Raw genomic sequence first — 12,163 nt, forward strand, 5'->3', positions numbered from 1 at the left:
GTTGATGAGCGGCCGCACGCTGCCGGTTACGACGCGAGGTGCCTTGTATAGCGGCATTGTGCGCAGGACACCCCACGTATGTCGTACGCGCAACAGTTGTGGTAACAGCTTGCGGGAGAAATAACGGAACTAACGGCGCGCGCGCGAAGGGTCGAGGGGGGATGAAGGAAGCATAAATAAGGCTTCCGCGCGCACGCCAGGACGGAGCCCGAGCACTCGTCACTGTGGGCCCACGTTCAACGTTACAGGAAATAAAGACGTATCGTACTCTCTACTTTTGCTCTTCGCCTTTCATTATTCGTTCTCTTGGCTATTCTCCTACCTTTTCCCTTACACCCCTGTGTAGTGTCACGCAATGCGCTACAATACAACGTAATACAGCATATTAATAGAAAGCTAAGAAATAATAAGAAAACGACAAATATTATGTGCTGTTCAATTCTATTGAATTTTAATGGCACCCTCGTAAATAAAGAATTGTTGTGATCAGAATTATAAAGCTTTACATATAGTTACTATCTTCCTCAAACGCACCTTATGAATTTATACATTTTTGGGGCCCACTCAAGCCCTCATCCCGCCCCGTCATTTGGTCCCGTGCGACAGCTACTCCTTTCAAAATCAGGGATCTGTGACTGAGCAAGGAATGAGAATTCCCCACTAATCCGCGGGTCTCATGCTTTCATTTTACGTCACCAATGTCATTCTTGACATCAGTGCAAACTCGTGAAAAATGTTGGCGGACGAAGTAGAAGAGAGTGAGCACATACACTCACAGATGTCCACCACTCATAGGTATAATGTCGTTATACTGAAACAGTTTGAAATCCTGCTCGTAGAGGCGACGCAGCCTGGCCACCTCCTCCTCGTTCAGCTGGCTGTAGTAGTGTGCCAACTGCGACCTGGTCGACGGCCCGTCCCGAGCTGTCGGGAACTCGAACAGACCGCTAGCGTTCATCCGCCTCAGCGTATACTCGGTGTCCGCCATCAGAGTCTCGTGATGTGCGATGACGTTATAACGCACGGTGCACGGGTGGCAGCGGTCCGTGATGGGCATCCAGTGCGGGTTCATCGAACCGTCGGACAACAGCGAGAGCGGGTCGGCGCGGCGCGTGCGCGGGTCCGTCACGTAGCGCACGAAGGCGGCGAACGTCACGTTGGCGCCGCCGTCGCTCCTCAGCGTGACGTCACCGCGACCGTAGCGCTTGGCGACGGAGCGTTGAAACGGCGGATAGAGCTGGGCGAACGGCCCGTTGAATTCACTAGCGGGTTTTACGAACCAAAAGTAGGCGGAGAGCACGCGCTCGTACGGGTCGCGTGCGACGAGCAACTTGGTGTAGTCGCGTAGCAGCTGCTGCCGTCGCCGCGGCTCGAACGAAGTGAACGTGCGGAAGCCGTGCGTGTCGTGTACATTGGTGGCCGACGTGGTACCGACGGCGTCGCTGCGCAGAGCTATGAGCAAGCGCAACCAGCTGGTGGAGCCGGCACGCGGGACGACGCAGTACAGCAGACGGTGCTTATCATCGACGATCACATGCTGTCCGGGCGGCATCTTGGTGTCGCCTCGGCCGCCGCTGGCGGCATAGGTTTCACAACCTGCCGCCAGCGCCATTTGGCGTTGCCGATAGACATTTTCCTCGTCGCCGAATACCTGAATGAATAATTTGGCGAAATAGAGCAGAGGCAGAGGCGGCATAACGTGTCGCTCACATCTATATGTATTTATATGCTCGCATGTAGCTAACCCGCGCGATGCACTGCCTGTGATGCGTATTATTCGTTGTGTTGCACGTGGGCGAGATTCTACCTACATTGTTGCTCTCATAGAAATATATAATATATAATATATATATATATATGTGTGTGTGTGTGTGTGTGTGTGTGTGTGTGTGTGTGTGTGTGTGTGTGTGTGTGTGTGTGTGTGTGCGTGTGCGTGTGCGTGTGCGTGCGTGCATGTGTGTGTGTGTGTGTGTGTATGTCTGTGTGTGTGTGTGCGTGCGTTCGTTCGTGCGTGCGTGCGTGCGTGTGCGTGCGTGCGTGTGTGTGCGTGCGTGTGTGTGCGTGTACGTGAATTGAAGGATATCTATGGTTGCACCAACCGCGTGAACATATAGCCACAAGAGCGTTGATACATAGATGAGCATCGATGCTCATATATATCTATGACAATCTTGTAGATAAGTCGCGCATTAGAATGAGGATTATGAGCTTGGGTGCACACAATAGTTATACGATTATCAATAATCGTGAAATTAGTCGCAGGTTGTGACCATTAGTCCGCAATTGTGGCAATAGCAAATTGTGACCCTTAGTCGCAGGTTTTCCTCTCTGCCATCGATGGTTATATGTGGTATGAGGCTTATAAAATTCTTACGGAATCTACTGCCTGGCTCGGCACTGTTGAATAAGCTTTGTGCTGCGGCGGTGTCACTGACACCAGAGGTCCCTGCTGTAGCGATGTTCGCAGGTTCTTTGCAGCGTTGTATCGTTCCTGGATGCCGGTGCGTTCTAGAGTAGAAGCAAACTGCATGCAGCGCCCCCTTCGTACAACTCAGCTCATGCTCACGCTCAGGTGAATTGAGCCCACTGATCTCTATTATACTATTTATTATATTATTAGTATAACAGAGATCAGTGATTGAGCCAGAGCGAGAGCGCCATCTGTCGTGGAGTTTGGAGTAGAACCAAGATGGTATCTGATCATCATGGGGACGCGCACGTCGCTGCGTGACGTCACGTTAAACATAGATAAGTGGTTAAAGTGATTACGTCACGGTAAATAGTAAAAATGAAAAAAACATTTCCACTTTTTCACAAAATATAAGTAATTCTGTTCACTTTTTATGGTTAAATTGCTGCATGATACCTCCTATTTTACTATATTGTTCGACGTGAACATACACTCGTGACTCATACATAGCCCATAGCAAGCAATTAATGTCAGGAACACAATATCAAATCGTCTAGGTTTTTTGGATTTTTAACTAGTTGAGAAACAATCTTATCAGGTAAGAATTTGACGATACGTTTAGTCCCGTTAGTTCTTACTTATAATGTAAAAAAATGGCAACAAACATTTTACAAATTTTACCATAGAAAATTCGTGACGTAGTCAATTTAACACAGATGGCTACCGCGCATGTAATTTTAAGTAGTACTTATATCTCTAGGGACTATTATAGCGTTTATTCGGATACCTAGTTCTAAGCTAGCTCTAGTACTATAGCCCGCTTACATTAACTGCCGCTGGCGCAGCGGGCCGCCAGCGGCAACGCGGGCTATAGTACTAGAGTTAGTTCAAAGCATATAAAAATCGACTGAGACATATACGAAAGGCAATCATATCACCAGTTTGATTCACTCAGGAGATTTTCAAAACATCAAGAGCAGAACTAGGAAATCCTCAGCCAACTCGGAGCCAACTCCTACTTTCCTGATCTCAGGAAAGTGTCTGTGCTCCGATAGTCGGAACCTTAGATTGGACACCATAGCTTATGTACACGCGTGTACCGAGTTTCGGGGGGCCTGCGTTACCGGTTTATCAAACATTTCAACAGTTTTTATGAACTATGCTAGTGTAGTGGCCCTAGGGGTGGCCACAATGGAGTTTCACACGCGCTGCGGTTAGCACGTGTAATTTATTTGTGTCGACTTTAGCTTTGACTTCTTACTTTTATTTTCTTTAGGCTGCATCTCCAGTTGTTCGCCGTCAGTTTCCATATCTCCAGATCTTTTATTTATTTGATCGAAATTGAAGTGACTAAGTCGTGCTTTACCTCTCTCCGCCTTGTGATGGACCAGGTCACCGACCCTATGCCTGGTTCTTCCTAGTTTAATGATTGTTGATTTGGTATTTGGCATTTGGTATAGGTATTAGTTGGCATTTGGTATAGTGTAGATTTCTTTATATCGTTGTCACGCAGTCTCTGCGGACAAGCGCTCTTGCATATGTCCGTTCCTTCTGCAGTAATAACACTCAATGTTTCTCATTGGCGCCATGTCCTGCTGTGACCTTGCCATTCCTCTCATAGGTAGGTATGGTGTGCCTTGACCTGACCCTTGACGGACATGCGGCCCCGTTATTGCGCGCAGCGCAAGCGCGCGGCCTGCCGCGCCCCCACAACACCCCCCGAACCCCCCCTGGCTACGGGCCTGCATACATCGTCCATATAATAGTTAGTACACGTTCCTACCGGTCATAGCATAGCGTATGCGGCGGGAGTGGGCGGGGTCTATTTTTATCCTCCAATCACAGGTCGGAGCAATTCCTCTGTTTAGACGCATGTTATGTAACCGGTCTATAATTCTACTCGTCGTTGGTCATACGGGTTGGCCAAAATCGTTTTATCAACGTTCACTAAATGTTGATACAGTAGTAACGTTACATGTCGGTTCTTAACAAACGTTTGCCAAAAACCTTTTGTAAACCACTACGTAACATTTAAAATTAGGTTCTGAAATGGTTCTATAAAAACGTTGAAAACTAATGTTGATTTACTGTTCGCAGGACGGTATATGTTTAGGTTCGTTTACTAAATTATCATTTAACATTTTTTGTAGTAATTCAGGGCCGTTACTAAGGCTGAGAAAAATCCTAGGGGGTGGGGGCAGTGCCGGATCCAGGATTTCAAGGAGGGGGTGAGAACCACGTGGGGGGTCTGGGGGTCCCACAGAAAATTTTGAAAATGTAGATAGCAGGAGATGGTATTTGAGGCACTTTTGAGTGCATGTACAGCCTTCATTCTGACTACGACAATTCTCTTTTAGTAGAACAATTAATTTTGCTCCAAAATCTAGGGGGCAGCTGCCCTCCTTGCCCCCCCCCCCCCCGCAGGCTACGGCCCTGTAATTACGTTGGTCGATCAAAAATGCTGTATATGAAAATTTCATTATAGTAGTATTTTTTTAGTATCTAGCATGAAATGATTACCAACTCTAAATAGCGTTTTTTTTTAAACGTGTACTATAGCCATGCATTTGTTTAACGCTTTATAAGTATCGTGCCTGCGTGTGTGTGCGCGTGCGTGCCTGCCTGCGTGTGCACACGTGCCTGCGGGCGTAGGACCAACCATAGGGCGTAGGGCGTAGGAACGGTAATCATGTTATTGTATACAGTTGCCGCCGGCTTATTATCGTTACAGCAGGGACCAGGGCAGTGTGTACCGTGTACGCACGAAATGGAATGATTCAGACGAAATTGTATTCTTTGTGAATACCCCCTAAATGCTCATGTGTGCGTACGAACGTGCGTACGCACGATATTGTGCGTACGAACTGTTCTTGAATCCGGCCCAGTGTGATAGCGGGCCGGACAGAATTATAATGGCAGGCAGGGTCAGGACCGCCTGGCCGCACGTTGCTGACCACAAAGCTAGACTATTCGCAATATATATATACGTTTCTGTCGGAAAGAGCACGAACTATTATACTGTTTTTGCTGAAATCGTTGCAATGTAAAATGACGCCATTTTGGGACCGATGACCTCTAACACCTAAAAACTTGCACGATTACCCAACCGATATATGGATTTTTCTCGCTCTTTTTGACAATATCAGTGTAAAATTATTATAATTATAAGATATCTGAGTTATCTATATTATTTCGAAGGACTATTATTATATGCTCATTACATTGGATTAAATAAGTTTCATCGTGCAGTATTACAAGTGCAATTAACAAAATGCTTGTGGTCAATGAGCATTAATTGTAAACAACCTGCTTGTGTGTGCGCGCGTGTGTGCGAGTTTGTCCGTGTGTATGTGTGTATGTGCAGAGACGTGTGTGTGCGTTTGTGTGTGTGTACGCGCGCGCGCGCGCGTGTGTGTGTGCGTGTATGCTCGCGTGCGTGCGTGAGCGCGTTTGTGTACACGCAAGCGAGCGAGCGAGCGTGAGTACATGTGTGCGCGCGTCTAGGAATTCAAAGGACAAAGGAAAAGGACAAATCAGAATGTTACCAGAAATCAGAAAGCAGAAAGAAACTAGAGATAGATACCCACTGAGCAATATCGTGTGCCAGTTCTTGAATTGGAATCCCCAAGAAAAGGGAATCAGCTGAATAAAGAAACAGGAATGAGGTCCATCGAACACGGAAACTGGAACCAAATGGGAAGGATTTAAACCAATATCACATGCATTATTGAAAATAACAAATATCTGCACCCGTGTAAATTCCTTACAATTTAATTGTGGTATTGGCATAATATTTGATTTTATCTATATTTCAAGCCATGGTTTAGATTATTTAGACATTTTTAAGTTTCTCATAACTTTTTTTTATTTCCTATATAATAACAATTTGAACATTTTGTTAAGAATGCCAGTTTTTCTGAAATAGCGGGGCAAGTAGTTTACACATTGAATAAAGCAATATTATATACATACAATATCCAAGCAAAATGTACTTCAGGCTCAAGGAAATAATGAATGCCTGCATCAGCTAACTGTAGTTTGAGTATGATTCCTACAACACTGGCACACACAAGCTCCTCACTTCTTCCCTCACTCTTAGTTTCCTTTACTTATTGATATCGGTCAGATTCCTACAACTGACTAGTTGGAACAAGCTTCCTTTAGCTAATTAGCTGGAATAAATTTTCCTTCAAGTGTTAGGTTGAAGTGAAATATTTCATCAGCTGTCTACCAAAACTGAGTTTCCCTAAGTAGCTTGGGTAAGCTAGGGTGACAGAGAAGCCAGTAAGTTTACTTCAACAGTAGGCCTATGAGTATCTGTAGGTCTCTAGCAAGTTCAGTGTCTCTTTGTTCGGGCTGCAGATCCTCCATGAACTTTTGTAGCCGTTGAAGAACTGTCCCTTTGAGTATAAATTTACCCTGTAACAAATAATCAGTAATGTTCACACGAAAACTTTGACCATGAACAAAGGGTGGGAAAATCCGCAGGGATTTATTTTAACAGAGAAGGGCATACAGAGTACAAATATTCAAAACAATTTGAAACAACAAATTTTTTTTTAGTAAAGACCAGAGGCCAATTGTCAGAAATAAAATTAGTCTTTACTTTAGAAGACATTAACTATTTCTTGTAGACCGGACCTCTATACTTTGTGTCTGAGAAACTTTACAATGTGTCTGTCCACGATATGTGAAAAAATTTATGTTATATGTTATATGATATGTTAAGACTAATTTTAAGCCTAATTTTGTTACTGACAATGGACCCAAGTGCATTTTTTACCTTCTGGTTATTGCTAGATAGTGTCCACAATGCAGTCACCACCAGGTGTCTCTCATGGTCAGTTGTAAAGAAAGACAGGTCCTCCGTTAAGTAATGCAGTAGCTTATCTGAGAAAGAAACAAGTTTCATCACCAGTTCAGTTTTCCCCCAAAACTAACATTGCTGTGGAAATATGCTTGTAATGGGAAATTGTTTGTAAATATGCAATTAAAGAATTTAGATTGACTGATAGATAATAATTGATGACCAAGCCTAGTCACTATGTGAATACCATGTGCAAGTATTTTCTGCTTATTTGCCGTGTGGAAGCACAGATTTCTTATCACCAGCAAGGCATTTCTTTGCTGTCTCCTCACACCACTTGTCGCATGTCCTAACAGCAGGTCGAGAAAATCTGCCAATTGAACACACCACATGAATAAGCCAGCAGAATGCACACTACCTTTTTAAATTATTTCATATTTATCCATATCAAAGATGGACATATATGGCTATCTTCACCTAAATATATTTCAGTTCGTGATTATACATATTACAGTTCATGATTATCTATGTTGACTTACAACGCATATCACTAATCGAGTTGTGACAAAACCGTATCAGGAAAATAGATTTAATGAAATTATTGTTTGGAATGTCACAATCTATATATGACCAGACTCGATTCAATTTCTTGAAGTTGACCGGTATGCCAAATATTTTTCGCTATATGTAAAATCACGCACGCACGCATGCACGCACACACACACACACCTTTTTGCTTAAGTATTGCCTGCTGTATATCTGCGTGAAAACTGACACAGACCAGTAGTTCCAACCATAATGACTCCAGTGCCTGCTTTCTCCCCTTCTTCATACTGGCAGCATTCAGAAACCCTTGCCAGAAATTGCTCTATGATATTGAAATATGACTGTGTAGCTTATAAAGTCACTAATATCGGTTCAGCTAACAAGGCTTTTTGGTAGGACTTGATAATACGATATATTGGTAGTCTAAGCCGCTATACTTATATTCACGATGATTATAATAATAGCTTCGTGAATTTTCATTATAATGACTTTTCTGACCATTTTATTTACGAGTGGAAGAACCACTAATGATAAATGGTTGAATATTTAACTTCAATTGGTCTTTGATTTTGTGAGTGTGATTTGAATGAATGAGTAAGTGTATAAAAAATCGCCTAGAAATAATTCTAATAGTCTTATAGACAGCCTAAAACATGATTATTATACGAATTGGTTGTATTAATAACCCTTTTTATCTATCTAACATCCACTGTAAATGTTCTTTATATCGAAAACCTACCTTCAGCATGATACATCTGCACTCAGCTGAGATAGCCATATTGCCCAGCAACTGGAAACTGAGCCTAAGTGACTGCATGTTACTGACATGCTTGCTCTGTTCTGATATTGCTAGCTTGACGATTCTTTGTCCGAGACAGTTGTTCGTGTGAGACTTTTGTTGAAGGCCGGTATTGCTAGTCAGTGAGTACACCATTGATGTACTGCCTGCAAGTACCGATGGAGCAGTTAGAGCAATCAGAAATTTTATAAGCAATCATATTTTAGCTATAAAATGACAAACTACAGCAAAGTGCGACGAGTTGCACAACAATTGCACAAAGTCGACGAGTTGGTCGACGAGTTGGTCACACAATTGCACAAAGTGCAATTGCAAAACATGCATGTAACATATCTGAATCAGTGAATTCGTTCACAAGTTTTTTAGTTTCACTTTAGTCGATTAGTGAATATTTACGTGCAGAGAAAAAAGGATGTAATACATGCTTATTCACCAGAAGGATGTTTAGATGTGAATGAGCACAGCATGAAGAGAGCAGCAGCGAGTACAGACTTGTCAACAAGACACCACACCCACAGATTATGAATCACAGTACTCAGGTGGCTATGCACAGCTGCCTCCTGCAAATGATACGATATGGTCAATGAAAAAAGCAGCATGAAATTTCATTTTAACAGCTAACACACGCGACATTGCAAATGTGACTTGACGCTATAAATTAGGGATTTTAAAACTGAATTTCACATAAAATATTTATGAATTCATTTTATTAAAGTAAAGAGAGACCATCTCACCTGGCTAAGCCCCTTACAGGGTAAGTGAATCGATTTGCTGGGCAAAACAGGTTGTAAGAAACAGAAGCAACACAGTTGCCAAGGCTCTATGGCCCAGTAAAAGACAAAAGTAAAAAGGTGATAGACAATTTAGACAGTTAGAGAAGAAATGTCTTGTTCCAAGAAACATATACTCGCAAACCTTAGCTTCCTGACTCTGGTACATCAGCGAGGTGAGCAGATTGAAGGTTTCGCGCAAATCCTCCATGTAATGTTCCTGACAAGATTTCAGTCAGTGCATTTGATTAAAGAATATTATAAGATTTAACATACCGTTAAAGTTCAACACATCATCCAAACAAGTATGAACACATCCTAAGCTTGGCAATTAGGTATTCATTTGACTGCAATTCTTGAACATGCTTAATTGTGCACAATCACTATACCTTCCTGTCAGCGGTTCCTCTTGTCTCAAGTCCCTCTACGGTAAGATGTGTCTGCACATCTTTGAGGTGTTCAATGAGTCCCTCCATTACCCCAGCTGGTTATAAAATACACCAGCAGAAGATAAATGTGTAACGTATGTTTAAAAATACGTTAACATACGTATTAACAAACGTACACATCACAGAGTAAAACACATTGTTAATAAGAATTTTTTTTCGGTTACAGCCCCCTAACATATAATGGAACTACACAAATAAAACGTTTCTTCTCCTGAAATTCGACCTGCGATTCAATGAGGCTCTACTTAATCATGTGTCTTACCCTGTTCGTGTTACACGTAGCTGACGCAAGTCATTTGATTTACACAGAGGAAATCTGACACCATGGCATTGAGCCTATGGTTAAAACTCAGCAGAGATGCCAATACGTATTTGAAGCAATCTGTAGTTTCTGGCCATCAAATTAGTAGTTCGAGGGTCACGTATAGTGACCCGAGTTTGCAGACCTTCCGCCAAGCCAGCCTCAATTCTAGTCACTTGTGGAACATTTTTATTTAATTAATTAATTAATTAACATAAATTAATTGGATCCGGATCCACCACCCAAAATGTAATCAGATTCTAAGTTACCCCATTTCTGACCTATCCTGAAAATTTTATTAATTAATTAATTAATTAATTGGATCGGGATCACCACCAAAATGTAATCAATTCTAAGTTACCCCCTTTCTGACCTATCCTGAAAATTTTAATTAATTAATTAATTGATCCGGATCACCAACAAAATCTCATCAATTCTAAGTTAGCCCATTTCTGACCTATCCTGAAAATTTTATGACAATCCGTCATAATTTTTCAGTTAGGCTGTACACAAACCACAAAACCAACAACAACACGCCGGTGAAACATAACTCCTGCCAACCCCTTGGCAGAGGTAATAATGTAATGTATTAAGCTATACTATGTATTTAATACATAGTAATGTATATGTGTAATATATTTCTACATATCTAACGCTCATAATATATTCTAACGATTTACCTTATTGTTAGTTCAGGAGAGAAATTCAATAAATAAATGTTATTTCTCATGCTATGAGCGTGACAGGAATATTCTGACATGACGGCTCAAAAAAGATGAGTAAGTTTTATAACGTACGTAGCTAAACGTCAGCATTGAGAAGTCTGACGACGATACAACACAGCCTGTCGGTCCCCACCTGCTGCTGCAGCATGATGTCACGCTCATGCACTGATGCAGAAGCTGCAGGAATGCTCTCGTACATTGATAGGTGCCGGCTCAGGTGAAGCAGTTGGCTTGCCAGGGTCACTGCAGGCAAGCCGTCAGCGTCACCAAACCTGTGAATGAGGCGAGAAAGCATTGAGGATTACCATTACAACCGCACTATTCCGCAAGTCAGGGTCAGTAACATCCCAGTTGGGCCTACTCCAATTTCGTCTACTCTTCAGAAATGGTAATAGTGCCATTTCGTCGTAGTATTTGATATTACAACAAATACCAGGGAGAATTAGAGTGGATGCACTCGCGTCTTGTCTATGTATGCCAATCAAACCATATATTACATAAATGATTATTTAGTGAACAAACTGATGGTAGGACAAAATGGGAATGGGGTGGGATTTTTAGTGTAGACGAATGGGATGAGTGGCGATAATGGGAGTAGACAGCGAATGAGTTTTGGCTATAGACGAAATGGGAATTGCGCCCGTAGGCGAAATGGGAGTAGGGGCCAACCTGGGATAAACGACCTGGTTACATACAAGATTGGCTACCAAGTCAAAGGCATGTCCGACCGTGTATTTACAAACTACCTACATTGGCAAGCCGCTGTTTACTTGGAGACACAAATGGTTTTTAAACTTTCCTAAAAATGTAAACTTGGTCGTCAGGTAGACTCTGCGGAAGTGTTGTGCATGACTACACGCTTTTTCAGACCTTCAATGATGCTGAATATGGCATTATAATAACTATAAATATGATTAGTAAATATATAATATAAATATATCAAGTAAACTAGGTTTACAGCGAAATTATTTCCACAGATGCACTGCCACTGCAGCTGCCAGACTTCAAAATTGACGTATTTGCCGTGGCCAAATTTCCGTGGGATCTGCCAACAGATTACGTGAACACCATGACAGGAATTGTCATTGTACCTGAGTAGAGAACTGGCCAGGATGTTATCGCCCGCTTTGAAGGTAAGTGACGTGTCGGCTTCGTGCTTGGATGATTAGATTACACATTATGCTGGCAGAGTGCAGACCGGAGGCTCGGACACACACAAGTGACGCCGCGCAGCAGGCCTCTAGACTGTAGAGAATGCCAGACAGCCGGTCTCGCACGAACACTCGTCTCAAGCCTAACTCTTCGTTTGTCCCTGGCAGTTACAAGAAAAATAATGATTCATATCATACTGGCTTT

At 42.6% G+C, this 12,163-nt stretch overlaps 2 protein-coding genes across 2 annotated transcripts; both read right to left on the bottom strand.

The window, feature by feature from the left end:
• Positions 1-487: 487 nt before the first annotated feature.
• On the bottom strand, positions 488-3,720 carry LOC106809193 (carbohydrate sulfotransferase 13-like). Its single transcript, XM_014812188.1, has 3 exons — positions 3,672-3,720; positions 2,375-2,508; positions 488-1,651 (listed from the first exon to the last, which is right to left on the bottom strand). Exons 1-3 carry the CDS (start codon positions 3,718-3,720, stop codon positions 773-775), a joined length of 1,062 nt encoding a protein of 353 aa, XP_014667674.1. The 3' UTR covers positions 488-772.
• Positions 3,721-6,700: 2,980 nt separating this feature from the next.
• Positions 6,701-9,808, bottom strand: LOC106809194 (rotatin-like). Its single transcript, XM_014812189.1, has 8 exons — positions 9,722-9,808; positions 9,478-9,552; positions 8,996-9,122; positions 8,503-8,708; positions 7,947-8,085; positions 7,465-7,587; positions 7,194-7,300; positions 6,701-6,829 (listed from the first exon to the last, which is right to left on the bottom strand). Exons 1-8 carry the CDS (start codon positions 9,806-9,808, stop codon positions 6,701-6,703), a joined length of 993 nt encoding a protein of 330 aa, XP_014667675.1.
• Positions 9,809-12,163: the final 2,355 nt, after the last annotated feature.

The sequence above is a fragment of the Priapulus caudatus genome, unplaced genomic scaffold (assembly GCF_000485595.1).
Source record: "Priapulus caudatus unplaced genomic scaffold, Priapulus_caudatus-5.0.1 Scaffold336, whole genome shotgun sequence".
NCBI classification, from domain to species: domain Eukaryota; kingdom Metazoa; phylum Priapulida; class Priapulimorpha; order Priapulimorphida; family Priapulidae; genus Priapulus; species Priapulus caudatus.